Source organism: Ictalurus furcatus, chromosome 10 (genome assembly GCF_023375685.1).
Source record: "Ictalurus furcatus strain D&B chromosome 10, Billie_1.0, whole genome shotgun sequence".
Taxonomy (NCBI): Eukaryota; Metazoa; Chordata; class Actinopteri; order Siluriformes; family Ictaluridae; genus Ictalurus; species Ictalurus furcatus.
Window position 1 is genome coordinate 3,797,032 of NC_071264.1, and position 17,691 is coordinate 3,814,722.

Sequence of the window (17,691 nt, forward strand, 5' to 3'; positions counted from 1 at the left end):
CTACACCAACTGCAGCAATACATGTAGAAATGGGAGAAATGTCATTAGAAATAAGAAGGATACAGTTATCAGCGAATTATTGGGCTAATTTATAGGGCCATAGTCAAGATCATCCAACATTAGGCACTTTAAAGCCCTGTTGGGAAAAAGAGAGGAGGAAAACGAAACGCTTCGGATGGACAGTGATAGCAGCAGAACAGAAAGCAACAGAATTTAAAGTTACTCAGTTAAATGTTAATATAACTGTGCCGTTACCAGTAATAAAACCTTGGTTACATTCAGACGCTTCAGATTTTACATTGTTAGAAAAGAAAAACAAGGATAAGGAATGTAATTCACATAATGTGCAGAAATACATTAATGAACATCACAGCTATGTTCAGATCTACACAGATGCTTCAAAGAGTTTAGACAATCTAGGAGTAGCAATTACATTTATCAGTAGGGAAAAGGATTGGGTTATCTGTTTATACAGGAGAAATGATTGCACTATTATTAGCAACACAGTGGATAGAGGAGATAAGACCTTTGAAATCAATCATTTGCACAGAGTCAATTCATCATTGGCTAGCTTACGATACAGTCAGTCAGAAAGCAGACCAGACATTTTAATAGAAATACAGCAAACATTATACAGAATACAAATGATGGGTATTACTGTAGTATTTTTATGGGTACCGGGACATAGTGATATCAAAGGAAATGAAATAGCAGATAATGCAGCAAAATACGCCATAAAAACCAATGACATTAATTTATCAGTTAGTAAAATTAGGAATGAAATCAAGAGTATTATTCAAGAAAAGGTTGAAGGAAAGGTGGCAAAAACAATTTGAGAAGAAGAAGAAAAGACGATGGTTTTTACAAAATTCAAATAGAAGTGGGAGAGAGGAGAAGTGCAGGAAAACAGGAGAAAGGAGATAATAATATCAAGGATAAGATTAGGACACACAAGACTAAACAGTACACTTTATAAAATGGGTAAACAATACGGGAAGGTGTGAATACTGTGGCCAAGAAGAAACAGTAGGACATGTTATGCTATACTGTCAGAAATACGAGACTGAAAGAAGGGGTCTGATACAAAATCTAGCAAAAATAAAAAAAGCAATTTATACTAGGAGATATTCTACAAAATAACTCAGGAAATGAACGTTATAGATTTATTTTGCAGTATCTTAAAATAACTAATCTGTGGGAGGGGATGTAAAAAAAAAGAGAGGGAATATATGTCATTTTGATCCACACTCCATACCAGTCGGTGGCAGTAATACACCATTTTGCTGTTTGTTAACTGCCAATTAAATCTTAAAAGAAGAAGAAGAAGAGGAAGAAGAAGAAGAGATGTCTGGGGATGAATGTGGATGTTTGGTGTATCTGTGATAGTGTGCTAACGATTGAGTAACAAAAGTTTATTTGGTGCTTGAGTGAACTCACTGATTGTTTATACTGTGTACGAGTGCAGGAAGTGAGTAATTAAAGTAATAACAGTCATAACAACCCCCATGCGCTCTATTAGGCATGGCGTTCCAAATGGCTCCAAAATATACTTGCCACAGCCATGAAGAGATCCGGGAAGCTAGTATTGGAGGACAGGTTACCTGGCAGTTTTTCCTCCTTCTGGCTCAGTGATAAATCAACTTGAATACTCAAAAATAGATAGTAAGACTCGGCCCACCGCCTGTTTAGAAAATGCAGTACTTCCATTACAGCATAAAATTTTAAGGTGTACTGTATAATATTAACCCCAGAGGGACAACCCTTAAGAGCTCTATATTTCTATAGTAAGTATACGATATATATTCACATATAATTAATGAGCATTATGTAGAAATAATACATTTTTCCTTTACATCCTTCCTTAAAATTTTTTACTGCTTGTTATAGAGGAAAAATAATAATTAACTACTTCATCTTGGTACATTTATTTTTTAACATTTTCACATCTATGTTACGCATACTAAGTATAAAAACTGGTCTCCAACCAAGTATGGCTTTTACGAGGAAGTTATCAACCTCCAAACAATTTCCTGAGACTCCCGGGAGACCACTGGCACAGTAACAATTTACTTGAACCCACAATTATGAACTATGAATTATTAGCGTCAAAAATGACCCTTCTAGTGCCTTTATATAACTCCCCACCCCTTATGTTTAATTTTTCTTACTGTCCCGAAACAAATCCCCTCCCCAAGTCACCTTTGACTACTCATTTGACTCATCAATATTGACAGGCCAGCTAAAAGTTGGATTTAAGGGAGGTGGTCATGTGACTGTCATATGTATTTATGTATGTATGTATGTATGTATGCATATATAAAGTCTTTTTTTTAACTATTAGGTGAATCAGTCCATCTCAAGTGGTCCGATATTTGTAAAGTTGGTTGCCTGACCATTTTTAATTTTTCTAATTTATTTTGAGTCAGTACCTCTATGCATTGTCATTGCAAAACCACCAACTTTAAAATGTATTTATTTTTACTTGGTTTAACCACTCTTACCATTTGTTTAACCACAACAAATTTCGTTTATCCAGCTGTTTACGGAAACCTCACTATGGCCCAGGATGGTCCTAGCCCCTTGGAACAAAAACTGGTCTCTAGAGCACGTTACAAGGTACAGGAACATAAACATTTTGCACATACTTGTTGCTTAGACTTAGAATTTAAGTCCAGATGTCATGTTCAAGATTGATTACAGTTCCACATGCAGGGTCAATTTATAATGGAAAGGGTTCAAGTTTCAGTCTTACTTATTTTTAGGGGGATAGTGTAGTGTGCACGCAGGACATTTCAGGTTTGAGACTTCTCATTTATTTATCTATTTATTGGAGTCAAGAAAGTGCAATTTAAAAAAAAATTCCCCTCAATTTCAGTTTGAATATCTCTGGTGGAGGACCAGATACGAACCTGAAATTTTCATAGAAATCAGTTCTCTATAATAGCATTCTGTTATAAAAGTGTTGAGTTTTGACAGTGTTGAGAAATCTAGGAAACCAAAGCTTACTTTATTTGTGCATTTTGAGAAATGAACAGATGTAACATAAGCATAACAAATAATAGAAATTGACAGTATTTTGCAGCAATTATGTTTATGGTTGACATACAATATCCTATACTTGTCAAAGAGGTCTACGATATTACTACATTTGATATTGGCAACAGTGAAGTATGATCTATCACTGGGTTCTTCAAGTTTAGCTCCAACCCCCAAACTTAACTGCCTGTAATTTTCTAGTAATCCTGAGGACCTTGGTTAGCTTGTTCGAGTCTGTTTAATTAGGGTTGGAGCTAAACTCTGCAGCACAGTACAGTGGGCCTCAGATTTGAAGAACCCTGATCTATCATGTTAGTACAGGTGAATAGATTTTATCCAAATATGGAATCACAGTGTTCAGTTGGGTCTTTTATAAATAAACAGTTTGCAAAAGCAGAGCTATGGCGTTGTTTTTCCAGTGATAAAAGCAGTAAGTGACTACAGCACAGAAGTCACTTTTTTTAAATAGAATATCACACTTAACATAAAGACAGCTATAATAAATATGGACTAGCAGATAATAACCAATTCCATTTTTTCCATTACTCCACTGGGCTCGGTTGTCTGCTGCAGTATTCATTGTTATGTGGTTTAAGAGTAATCCGTTTGTTTATTTGAATATCCTTTTGATGGCATGTAGTGGTGAAGGGATCGATCTGTCTTCCCATATCTTGTTAAGGTTTCTTTTGTGTTCTCATAAACAGGGCTCTCAAAAAATATACACATACATGTTTCTATGAATGTCTTTTTTTATATGGTAAGTAAGTAAGAAGAGGGGACACATAACTTGCTCTGCAAATACGTGTTGCAACCAGCTGTGTAACCACAAGTAGTCTACAGCACTGTGTTTTATCTGACTTGGACACTTCATCTGAGTCTGACTCATACCACACCACACCTACACATGTATGTGCTTCAGCAAGGAAACAGCCCTGACCTCAAACAGCTGCTGTGCATGACTGTTTGTTCATGCAGCCATTTTAGCACCAATCACAAAATGCTATTTGTATAAACCTATATTTTATTAACAGTTCTGAAACTTCTGAACAGCTACCTCTTCAGTTGTGAGCTTCATGCTACACTAAGCATGTACGGAGACAGTCATGTGGCTGTGGTTACGTCGTTTTAGGAAAGTCTGCGGGTGTTACTAACCAGTGTTACAAACATCCTCAGTCTTCCCTAAATACACTCACTGAACACTAATAAGAGCATGTGTACACCTGACTATTTATGCAATTATCCAATCAGCCAGTCAGATGGACTGGTTTGAGATGGGACACTTGAAGACTGGAGAAACATCATCTAGTCTTTTTCCAGTCTACTGTCTAGTTTCAATGAGTCTGTGCCCACTGTAGCCTCCGATTCCTGTCCTTGTGCGACACCACATGTGGACTTTTCCTGTTGTAGCCCATCTGCTTCAAGGTTTGATGTGTTCTGCATTCTGAGATTTTTTTCTTCTCACCATAGTTGTAAAGAGTGGCTAGTTCAGTTAACGTAGCCTGCCTGTGAGCTCAAACCAGTCTGGGCACTCTCCTGTGACTTTTCTCATCATTGTGTGTTGATTGTGTATTGATTTTGTATTGAAAATGTAATGCATTTTCAGTGTTGAGAAAAGAAAGTACACCCTCTTTTTAAATGTATGGGTTTTTTTTACATATTCAGACTTGTTAAAACATCACCTCTTCCTCATCAGGTCCTAAGACCTAGTAAATCTAACATCAGGTGACAAACACCACATTCTACTGTGTCATTATTTACTTACCAAAAATATCAGCCCATATGGGAAAGCCATGTGCGAAAATGTAAGCATATACTTACTGTTTCCGTACCTATTAGCAGTAATTTGCAGTGAGGAGCTACTAATCAAATGCAACTGATTTCTTGATAATCGGGATGTGTGGCCACCTTTATAAAAGCAGAAATTCTGGCATTCTAGTGGTCTGGATTGGTGGCATAGGTTTTTTTGTTAACACCAGTACAAGGAGATAAGACATCACCAATGATCTTACAGAACCAATTGTTTCTACGTACCATACTGGGAAGGGTTATTCAAACCCAGCATTCTATAGTCAGGAGGATTATTAAGAAATTGAGAACATTCAAGGCTGCTGCCAATCTTCCTAGAAGTCAATGTCCCAGTAAATTCACCACAGTGTCAGACCATTTGATGAGAAAGACGTCAAGCAACCCAAGGGTTACATATACGGATCTGCAGGACTCTTTTCTCTATTCAAGCACAGTCTGCAATGTTATGTAAAACATCTAACAAAACATTTCTGGAACCATGTTGCTTGGGCAGATGATTAAAAATAGAGATGTTTGGTTATAATTAATGCACAGCACAAGCTTTGGCCAAACATGGCATATCACCACGAATGTGGTATAGGGATGATGAGGGATATGTCCGTTTTGCAATTACAGCTCCATGGCACCTTAAGGTTATAAGACGAACATGAACTCCTCATTATACCAAATCATTCTGAAGGCAAATGTGAGGCCATCTGTCCAGCAGATAAAACTTGGCCTAAACTGGTTCATACAACAGGACAATTATCATAACCACACCAGCAATATTACAACTGAATGGCTGAATGATAAAATTAAGATGGACTAGCAGATTATAATCCAATGCCATTATTTATAATTTTGGGCTCGGTTTTCTACCGTTGTGAACATATTCATGTTTGTGTGGTTTTAGAGTATCCATTTGTTTATGTGAATATCCTTTTGATGGCATGCCATGGTGAAGGTATTTATCTTCTTTCCAGTGTCTCTTTGATGCTTCTTTTGTGTTCTCATAAACAGGGGCCTCTAAAAAACAGACACACATTTTTAGATATTTATAAGGTATATGATATCATTGTCTTCTTCTTATATGGTCAGTAATGCACAGATGTCTGATGATTGAGCACAAATAAGTTGCTCTGCAAATATATGTTGCACACAAGCACTGTAACCACAAGCAGTCTACAGCACCCTGTCTTACCTGAATTGGAGACCTCCTCTGAGTCTGACTCATAGCACACACCACCTACACATGTATGTGCTCTATCAAGACCCGAGTAAAGTAGACCTGACCTCAAACAGACATTTTGCTCTGCTGTGCGTGACTCTTTCACATGCAACAATGTTAAATGAACATACATTCATGATTGCCTACACCATTTTTTGTCTTTCTGTGGGAACCCACAAGGGTACTATGTACAATCCTACAGGGTTTGCCATTTCAGAAAAGGTTATCCAAAGAGCACCCTTTTAGAAGGCTTAGCACTTAACTGCTCAAATAATGGGTTGAAAGACTGTCTGTCGGGGTCACTGCAATGCTGTATGACAATATTTGCATCAGTGCAGTCTGTCGATCTTTGTGTACATAGACTTTACCATGAATAGAAGTTTTAGCACCTTTTTTTCTTCTGCATATGACAGTTGTGGTGATCGCAGCTGTTATAATCAAAACACAGCCCCCTGCCACAGCTACCCAGAGCCACCAAGGAGAAGCATTTGGAGGTTCAGATGCTGGAAAGAAAGAGAAGAGAAGAGGAATACTGAATATTCAAATTCAACTTCCATACAACTTGTACTGAAACACTTTTTATGACTGTCTGTGACATAAAATAGAATTTACACTGACCAGAATTTACTTGTATACAATTAGAAAAAGGGAAAGTATTTATTTATTTATTTATTTTAAGTCTAAAAAATATAATATAAGGATATACAGATGGGTGGCAGAAACAGTCTGACTATAATAATACCTGACTATATAATATAATAATATGTGACTATTATAATACCTTATAATGTTTTGGAATAATTAATTTCAAAGCCACTTAGAGCCAACAAAGTAGTTTATTAATTTTTTTTTCTCTTCTCCTGATAAATCAGCCATGCTCTAATGTCATTGCTTCATTTAGGCAAAATCATAAAGTAATTAAGCAAGAATAATCAAAAAGTCCAAATCACTATAAAATGAAAAATTAGGATGACCTTAAAATTTTTTATATTTTTTATAATATTTTATTTTTTTAAAATAATAATATTTTATAATATATAATATAAAATAATAATATTAAAAAAAAAAAATTTCAGTGAATATTCTGGTTTAAGTTCAGAACAGTTGGTTTGATGCCAAAGAATCCCTAGAAAGAAGAACACGGGGTGTTTGAGTCTACAAACCAGCACAGTCAAATGGACTGGCCACAGAGCACACAAGTTGTCACAGCTTGGTTTTATGCTCCAGCACCCACAAGTTCTGTCAGCCACAGGTGAGTGGGGAAAATGGCACTCCCACCACTAAAATGTCCCTCAGACCATACAAAAAAATACAGGAAGATGTATTTTCTGTCTTGCAGTAGCAGTTACTGTGAACTTAAGGATGTCCGTATTTGTTGTTTTATTCAGTGTTAAGTCTGCACACTGAACCCTAAACACTCACTCATAAGGCCCTTCTCCACAACCAGACCCAAATAAAACCCAAATCTCAGCAAGAGGGGCATAAGCTCTAGCTTTCATGTAGAGATTAGTTCTGCAAAAACAGTGGGAGAACTGCATGCCTTGCATCCACTGGTGGCCAGATAATTCTGCTCAAAGTCATATCATCATGTTTTGTTAATCTATGTATTAAACTTTTTATCTGTTACAGAAGAAAGATATTGGAAGCTCCCCTGTCTAAACAGACACTGGCCCACTGGGTGATGAACGTTATCACAATAGTCAGTGAGCCAGACACCCAGCCTCTCCAGAGACATGTGGGGAGTGTTTCCTCCTCAGAGGTGCGCCAGTCCAGGAATTCTGTGTTGCTGTTAACTGGACGTTACTATGTATTCCCTCCAGGTTCTAAAAGTTAAGTTGTGGTGGTCATTTTTTTTCCTTTTCCACATTTTTTCCTCTCCTCAATTTGGTCCAAATCAATACTGAAAACGATTCAGAACTGCACTCAAGTCCAAAACTGGATTTGAATCCTACAGCCCTAGTTTTGGCGGGTGCTTATAGTGTTTGAAAGATGCACTGATACAACATCCTCGCTTTCCATCAGGGTAAATAGAGAATGTTTTGAGTTCAGATAAATGTTAAATGTATGAGGATCCATAGACACTGTGCTGGTTAAATAATGTAATTGCAAGGGCTACGATATCCTGATATTACAGTGGACTAGAAGATTCCAGACAGGCATCGTTTTTAACTGCCCTAGGCAATGAAAATGGCAACAATTTAATTTTGTTGGTTTATTGAAGGTAGAAGCTTCTTTAGCAGCAAATTATTGTAATTCCAGTGTGAGAGTTAATCCACTACTTTTATTCTTCTCTTTATGCTTTACACTTTCTCTATTCTATTCAAACATTCTGCTTCTTTCTAGAAATAAATGCTTAAAATGACCAAAATTATCTGCCAACAGACCAAAACTGTTTTACTCTTGAAATTAGTAAAAATGGCTAGAAATAGGTATAATAATCATTTGCTTTAGTAAAATCTTATAATAGGAAACAGTAGATTACTGTAATTCAACATACATTCAAGATATTATCACTTGCTAAGATTGCTTTTTTTGTGATTAATCTTTTAATCTTTTATATAAAGTATGTTATGACTTTGAAATGTTGATGAAGATGATGATGATAGGGATTATAATTTAACTGATTTTGGGTAACAGTTTAAAGGTCTTAAATGTTAGGCAAGACTACCTGGCCATTGTAGGCAGGACTACCTGACCATTATAGGCAAGACAACCTGGCCATTATAGGCAGGACTACCTGACCATTATAGGCAAGACTACCTGACCATTATAGGAAAGACTACCTGACCATTATAGGAAAGACTACCTGAAACCCACTGACTTAGACTAAACTCTTCTACAGAAGGCACCACTAAGATAATGTAATGATCTAAATCTTAATAAGTGTCCTTCTCAACCTCTCCAGTTACCTCAGTCCAGCAATGCAAATTAAAACCAGGTCAAGTACAGATGAACTAGCTGTGACTGTGGAAAATCTTCCAACGAATACACAAAAACTGATAAAAGCCAACATTTTACCATAAGTTGTAGTTGAATTTTTTGTACTGTCCTCCAAATTACTGTCTGTGGGTGAATCTGCAAAAGGGAAACATGGTAATATAAGGTAGCTTATTTAGATGTTAGATGTAGCGTAGCTAGGGAGAGATGAAGTTGTGAGATATCACTCATGCTCAATTCAATGCAATTTAAAATAGAATAGAATACAATGCTTTTATTGTCATTGCACAACAGTACAATGAAATTTAATGTGTAGCGCCTGATGGTGCTAGAAGTATATAAAAAGTATATAAATATAAGTATAAAATTACAACAACAAAATAAATAAATAAATAAACTACCAGTTCACAATCACAACCAGCCAGCTGCCCACTTTCATATGACAGCTATCAACTGGGGAGAATGAAGACTAACACATGCTTCCTCTGAGACACATGAAGCCGACCAACAGCATCATTTTGAACTGTCGCTTATGCCACAGGTCGTCACAGGGCACTGTAACACAGTTAGAGGAAAGTCTGTCCTCTTCTGCATACATGCTCATAGATACCCACGATTAACTAGTGTTGCAGTGATTGACATGGGACTTTTTTTTTTTTTTTTTTTACAAACTCTTGGTTCAGACCAAGACCATATTTAGCAAGACCAATGCCCATGACCGAGACAAGTCCAAGTGCAAATACCAATAACAATTTGAGACTGCACTCAAGTCCTAAACTGGATTTGAATCCTACAGCCCCAAATTTTGGCGGGCGCTTACAGTGTGTGAAAGATGCACTAAAGCAGCATCCTCGCTTTCCAACAAGGTACACAGAGAATGTTTTGAGTTTGACCAAATTGTTAAATGTATGGGGATCTGTCGACACTGTGCTGGTTGAAGAATGTAATGGCAAGTTCTACGATATCCTGACATTACAGTGGACTAGAAGATTCCACTGGTCTTTGTTTTTTAACTGCCCCAGCTAATGCAAATGGCAACAATTTAATTTTGTTAGTTTATTTAAGGTAAAAGCTTCTGTAGCAGCAAATTATTGTAATTCCAGTGTGAGAGTTAATCCATTGCTTTTGTTTAGTAATTTGACATTCAATAATAATACAGGTTTCCATACATAGTAAATTGTCTTCCAAAACGTTTCATACTTAGTTTATATTATATTATTTATTTATTTATTTGTTTGTTTGTTTGTTTGTTTGTTTTCAGATAGCCTTTAAGAATGTCTTTGACCAAAGAAGAACGTACTGAAATCATTCTCACGGCTGGATCGGAAAGCTGTCGCAAGGTTGCAATAGACTATCAGGAAACATGGCAAGCACATCAGACACGACACTGCTGTCAAACTTATTAAATTAAAAAATACTGTAAGCATTGCAGACCAACTGAGAAGTGGATGTCCACAAACATCCACTGACAAAGACACAGCTGACATGGTGCTGGCATACATAGTCCCCTAAGTCTATGTACTGATCAGTGCTTCTCAACTTGTGGACATTACTCTACGAAAAATGTAGCATCTTAAAAATAGATTGATTATAGTCAGATTTATCTAGTATTTCCTATTATAAGATTACATGTGATATAAGATTACTAAACATATTTTTAAACACATTTACTCATTTCCGGCTTCACACTTTGTTATTCTGTTGGCCAAAAAATTCTGCGTCTTTCTAGAAATAAATGCATAAAATTAGCCAACAGAACAAAACTGTTTTATGCTTCAAATCAGTAAAAAAAAAAAAAAAAAAGCCTAGAAATAAGTTAGCTGTGACTGTAGAAAATTGTTTTGTAGAAACATTTTACCATAAATCGTAGAAGAATTTGTTGTATGGTCCTCAACATTACACTCTGTGGGAGGAGCTGCAAAAGAGAAATATGGTAATAAGAAATAGCTTAATTAAATGTTAGATGTAGTGTAGCTAGTGAGAGATGGTGTTTTGAGATATTACTCATGCTCTAATTAATGCTAATTAGTTATTTTTGAGAATAATGGAACTATATGCTAAGCACTCAACTTAACTTAAGAAATTTGTCCATTTACATTGCTGAATTCATACAGTACACTAGTGCAGCATGTCAAGATAGCTAATAAAGACTAAAATGCCATGGTATACTCTTCATTTAAATATGACTTATTTTAATGTGACTCCCAGTAACATTTCAAAATTTGCAAAATAAATGAAGAAATTAAGTAAAATTAGGTGTTCTTAATCTTAAAAGGGGGCAATGCCATGTTGTAACTAATATGTAAAGGCATTGGACTGTTACATCTAACCATGTTACGATTCCTTTTTACTATAAAGTATTTGGTACATCAATATTTTAAACATGAGCACAGGGTGTCTCTATACCTTCAGATATGTTCTGAAGGTTTTGTTATAGAATTTCGAAACCCACACTGATATATTTCTTCATATATATATATATATATATATATATATATATATATATATATATATATACATACAGTATATGTATGTATGTATGTATGTATGTATGTATATATGAAATAGTACTTACAAATGACCAGTTCAGATCCATTGCTGAGGTTACTTATGAGTATAGGAATATCCTGTGTGACCTGACAAAAGTACCATCCACTGTCATTTAAAGTAACATTTCGAATGGTCAAATATGAAGCAGTGCGTCCGTTCTCTTCATGGTAATGACTCACATGGGAGCCAGGTGGTGAGTGGAGTTCTTTAATCTTCTTACGGTCATTAAAGTCAGAAGTTTTGTCAAAATACCAGGTCACTTTGAGCCCTTTAACATCTGTGTGAAACGTGCAGCTGATGGTTGTGTGTGATCCTGTACATGCTTTAACCATCTTTGGGACCTCAGGTTCGATAAGTGTCCCCTGAACTCTGGCGTTAATTATGGCTCCCACTGTGGGGAAAACAAAACACAGAGAATGCATCATATTTCAATGAAAAAGTTAGGGTTAAACATCACAGGAATAATTTGAAAACCAATAGAGTTTACTAGTATTTCATTTATTAAAAGTAAATAAATCATTTAATGAAGTTCCTAACATCAAACTCCTGTCAGTACTATAGACAGGTACAGTATTATGGGGCTTGGACTCTGACAGAAGTATCTGAATATGAATTTCATATATCAATTACATACACATCACATATGTATATAATTGATAGAAAATGTGTAGGTTTTTTTTTCTTCTTCTTCTGGTGTATTTAAAACCAATATATTGCCAATATTTTTTCTTTGTTTTGAACATGCCTAGGGATGAGATTTGCCTTTAAAACATATATTTCAAAATGGCATGTTATGGTTGTAAGTTAAAAAAAAAATCACATACAAACCTAAAACATTTTAATCTAAAAAAATAAAGAAATAAAATAATAATATTAATAACAGATTTTATGAAAGTGAAGCATACAGGATTTCCAGGGAAAAGCAAATGCTTTGAGACTCTCAAAGAACAACGTAAGTGCATCTAAAGTTTCAGAAATAGCCAAATTCATGTTACACATCTAACCTTTACCTGTGGGCACTGAGTCTTTAATGTCACTGTAGAAAACTAGCTATTTGTGTAGAGTACAGTTTTTTTTATATATATATATATATATGTTTGACAAATTAATTTTATATAATCCAACTATTAAAATATTGAGCACATATTTATTAAATGTACAATAACATTTAATATTGGCTATGGCTTTTTATTGAAACTTTCCACTCACAGAACACACAATATTAAAATTTATATTATTTATAGATCTGCTTGTTTTGTTTTATTGTTTTGTTTGTTTATTGATGCTTGGATTAAACATATTCAAGTCAAGGGACCATTTAAACAGTCAATCAACAATACGAAAGTGACGATAAATATAATAACATTGATAATGGTGGGTTATGATTTCCAATCGTGGACCCCACTGACGTTGAGAACCGAGGTTGTAGGGCAATGTGATACATGTGAAAAGCTTGGTTTATTCAAATAATTAGGGAATACTAATAAATAACCAATAAATGCAAACCCTCCTCCCCCAAACAATATTAAAAACCGTGATTGACTTAAATATTTAACCTTTTGCCTTTTGTTGCATGATAGAATAAGTTACAAATTATTCAAGCCACACAAACAACCATCAAAACAACTTCAATTTATCTTGTATAGGTATTAATGTAAAATGTCTGACCTGTGAGCAATAGCAGAAAATTCCTGTTGAATAAGTAGTCCATTGTTCTTGTTAGAAAGTAGTGTGACCAAGATGCCAGAACCTTTTGGACAGAACCAAAAAGTACAAAGATGTCGTCTTGTGGGTCACAGGAAATGCACACCTACAACACTGAAAAATATGTTCTGTTAAACACACTAGTTTGTGTTTGTGTCAAAGGGGTCTAAGGCTGAGTGATGAGATATCTAGGCAGGTTCATGTGAAATCATGTTGAAAAGCTAAAGCAGCAAAAGAGGTGAAGAGGAAGTCTATGCAAAAAGAAACCACTCAAACCACCAGCACAACTATGAATCAAGCATGAAAATAGGAAAGGAAAAAACAGCATATAGAAAAAGTTACATTTATTGGTGTATTTAATAAATGACTTAAACAAATAAATGAATAGAGTTCACACTAAATAAAGGAATAAAATAATAACTATCAGTTTGAGTCACCACTTTGTGAGAAAAGCACAGTGAGAAAACAGGTCAACCACATAAAGGCCAAGCAAGAAATAAAAACTATGTAACTCCTGCATGATGTGGAACATGAAACTCGATGCATGTGTAATTGGCAAGTCTGGGTTTCATTTCATTTTATCATAAAACCCATAAAATGTCTAAGCTCACACTCACGCAATCCAAACATATGTGTGTGATAGCCTGGGAAAAAAACTTTTCATAAGGTCAAATTTGTTCAAAATGTTATATAGTTCTGAAAACTACAAGTTTGAAGGGAAATGTTTCTGCTTTGTACATACAGTCACTGGAAAAGGAAAGTAACTAACTTCTATAAACAATCAAATAACATCAGGTGACAACAACAAAAAACAAAACAACAACAACAACAAAAAAAAACAGTTTTCAATATGTAGTAATTCCAGGTGGGAAAAAATAAGTACACGGATTTCAAATACGTACAGTATAAATAAGGATTGTTTACAAATGGAGAGCATCCAAAACAGTTGCTAGTCTTCCCAGGAGTGGGAGTCCCAGCAAATTCAGTGCAAGGACAGACCGTTTAGTGCTTAAATATAAAGAAAACCCAAAGAGCTACATTGTGTGACCTACAGGCCTCTGTAAGCACATTAAATGTTAATGTTCATGACAGCACAATCATAAAAAGACCAAACAAGTATGGCGTTCAGGGAAGGGTGGCTAGGAAAAAGTCCTTTCTCTCCAAAAAAGAATTTGGAGCATGACAGGTTTGAAAAATTGCATCTGGATAAACCACAGAAGTTCTGGAACAGTATCCTTTGGACTGATGAGACCTTGGTGGAGATGTTTGGCCATCATTCACAGTGCCATGTTTGGTGAAAACCAAACACAGTTTGAGTGTTACACCAGTGTAACACCTCATACCAACTGTCAAGCATGGTGGTGGAGGGGTGATGATTTGGGCTTGTTTTGCAGCCACTGGACCTGGGAAACTTGCAGTCATTCAGGAAACAATGAACTCTACTTTATACCAAAATATTCTCAGGCAAATGTGAAGCCATCTGTCCAGCAGTTTAAGCTGGATTGAAATTGGGTCATGCAGCAGGACAATGATCCCGTGCACAGCAGCGATTCGACATCTGAACAAAAAAATTAATGTGTTGGAATGGCCTAGTTAAAGTCCAGACAACCCCCTGAGATGGTGTGGCAGGAGAGCTGTGCATAAACAAATGCCCTCAAACATCAATGAACTGAAGCAATGTTTTAAATGAGAAATTTCTCCAAAATCACGTGAGACTGCTAAAAATACAGAAAACATTTACTTCAAGTTATTGTTGCTGGTTCTACCGAATTATATTGTGTACTTGTTTTTCCCACCTAGCTTCTGAATTGCGGTTTACTTTTTGGGACACAATGACTACATACTGTCCCCTCTGAAAGTATTTGAACAGCAAGGCCAATTATATTGTTTTATACATTGGAGACATTTTTGGTTTGACAACAAAAAATGAATGTGAGATGATAGATCAGAACGTCACCTGTGATAAACAACTTAGAACATGGTGCCTTTTGTTTGAGCCATCCCATTTTTTCAAGTGAGCAGAAATATTGGAACATGTGACTGACAGATGTCGTGTTAAATTAATTGTATAAAGAATTAATAGCTCTGAATGAATCTACTCTGATTTGAGCCCTTGGTTTCATCTGTGAATATTGCATTTGTTGTTGAAAAGGAAGTTCAAAGAGCTGTGTATGGGAGGAAAGCAAGCCATTTTGATGCTGAGAAAAAAAAGTAAATCTATCAGAGCCATTGCATAAGCATTGGGCATAGTCAATACAAGAATTTGGAATGCCATAAAAAAGAAAGAAACCACTGGTGTACTAGCAACCAGACATGGAACAGGTTGGCCAAGGAAAACAACAGCAGTTGATAACAGAAACATTGTGAGAGCTGTGAATAAAAACCCCAAAACAACAGTTTCATCAAAAACACCTTTCACAGGGAAAGGGTGAAGGTATCACAACCCCCAATTCAAAGACTTCAAGTGCAGAAATATAGAGGCCATATCACAAGATGCAAACCACTCATGAGCTGTAAGAATCAGAAAGCCAGATTGGAATTCACAAAGAAATACAGAGATGAGCCACAAATGTTCTGGAAACAAGATTAATCTCTACCAAAGTGATGGAAAGGACAAAGTGTGGAGAGAGGATCTGCTCATGATCCAAAAACATAGAAGCTCATCAGTCAAGCATGGTGTCATAGCTTGGGCTTGCATGGCTGCTTCTGAAATGGGATCTCTTATCTTTATTAATGATGTAACTCATGATGTAGTAGCAGAATGAATTTGGAAGACTACAGAAACAATCTGTCTTCCAATTTACAGAGAAATGCATACAATCTAATTAGGAGAAACTTGGAGCATGCAGGAGCAAACCCCAGAAGCTGCAGCAGCCCACCACATCTCCAGATGTGTCCCCTGCCATCGTTCCACCCCTGACACTCACCAAGGTGACCTCCACTGAAAATCCAGAGGCCTTCTTGGAGCTTTTTGAGCATGCAGCAGCTGCATGGGAATAACCAGAGGAAGAATGGGCTCTCTGACTCCTTCCCTTGCTATTGGGGGAAGCACAGCAGCTTGCTGCCCAGACGCTGCAGTCACAGATGCAGTTGGAGTATTCCAACATCAAGAGCGGAGTCCTGCAGAGGGTTGGTTGAACACCAGAGGAGCATCACTGACAATCCCATTTGCTGCAGTGCCCCTTCACCTACGCACAGCATCTGAAGGCCTCCTGTCACCAGTGGTTGATGGCAGAGTAACGAGACTCAGAACAGATCATCGAGCTGGAGATACTGGAGCAATTCATCACTCAACTCCCAACAGAAGCAATGGAGTGGTTCCATTGTCATTGGCCTGCTTCCCTGGATGAAGCCTTTCAGATGGCAGAGGATCACTTGGTGTACATGCCTGGTCCAGGTATCTCTCTCACTCTCTCTTTCCATATTCCTACCCTGGTCTCAGCTCCCTAAGACCAAAGGGCCAGGGTGCTGTTGCTAAACCCTGAATCTGGATTTCTTCCTACTTTTCCTCCCCACCTTCTCTGATGTTTCTCCCAGCTCCTTCTCTCTCCACATATGTGGAAACTTCTGGGCCCACCAAGAATGGTGCATTGGCAAATGCATGATTGATGAAGGTTAGGTGTGTGCACAGGAAGGTGAGGTGATGTTCACGAGTATCTGCTGGTGCCAGTCATTAAATTCAAAAGCATGATGTAACGGTAGTGGCATATGAAACATCTGAAAGCTGCTCTGATATCCTTGAGATGGGCAGGACTCATAGCAAATCCAAAGAAGTGTGCAACTGGATTGGTGGAAGTACGGTATCTGGAATTCCACTTGGGTCATGGGCAGGTGCATGCCCAAACCCGATCTCAACCCAATTTAGCATGCTTTTAATTTACAGAAGACAGATCTGAAGGCAGAAAGACCTACAAACAAGCAACTACTGAAGGCAGCTGCAGAAAAGGCCTGGCAAAGCGTCTCAAGGGAGGGAATTAAGCATTTGTTGATGTGCATGGGTTCCAGATTTCAGGCAGTCATTGACTGGAAAGGATTTGCATCAAAGTATTAAAAATAATTAGGGGTCCAAGCACAAAGTGCTGGAACTCTATTGTATTTGTACTAATTTTTGTTCTTCTGATTATTATTATTCTTTTTCTCCACTAAAAGTGTCTGTGTGTCAGAGACTGTACTGTAAGTGGTAGAGACACCAAACTTGGTGGGATGGTCCGAAATCCCACCTAATATTTTTTATTATTTTGATTCATCAAAGATTTTCAAAGATATTAGTTAATTAATTGGTCAGGAAACACCCATTTTTACAAGAAAATTATACATAGATGACAGGACATTCTGAGAACACACAGCAAGTTGTGTTAAATTCTGCCCATAGGGGGCACTAAAACTGAAAATAGTAAATGGTCTGTACTTATATAGTTAACCTTAGTGGTTCTACAAAGCGCTTTACACTG

At 36.7% G+C, this 17,691-nt stretch overlaps 1 protein-coding gene across 3 annotated transcripts; it reads right to left on the minus strand.

The window, feature by feature from the left end:
- Positions 1-2,606: 2,606 nt before the first annotated feature.
- LOC128613513 (uncharacterized) lies at positions 2,607-13,433 on the minus strand. Of its 3 annotated transcripts, none has more exons than XM_053634350.1 (6): positions 13,205-13,433; positions 11,562-11,927; positions 10,845-10,901; positions 9,068-9,124; positions 6,439-6,552; positions 2,607-5,847 (listed from the first exon to the last, which is right to left on the minus strand). In XM_053634350.1, the coding sequence occupies exons 1-6, from the start codon at positions 13,245-13,247 to the stop codon at positions 5,675-5,677; spliced, it is 810 nt and encodes a 269-aa protein (XP_053490325.1). In that variant the 5' UTR covers positions 13,248-13,433; the 3' UTR covers positions 2,607-5,674. The 3 variants fall into 3 exon arrangements, with proteins under 3 accessions (XP_053490325.1, XP_053490327.1, XP_053490326.1); XM_053634352.1 differs by having other exon boundaries at positions 2,607-5,845; positions 6,418-6,552; XM_053634351.1 differs by lacking the exon at positions 9,068-9,124.
- Between the last annotated feature and the right edge of the window lie 4,258 nt (positions 13,434-17,691).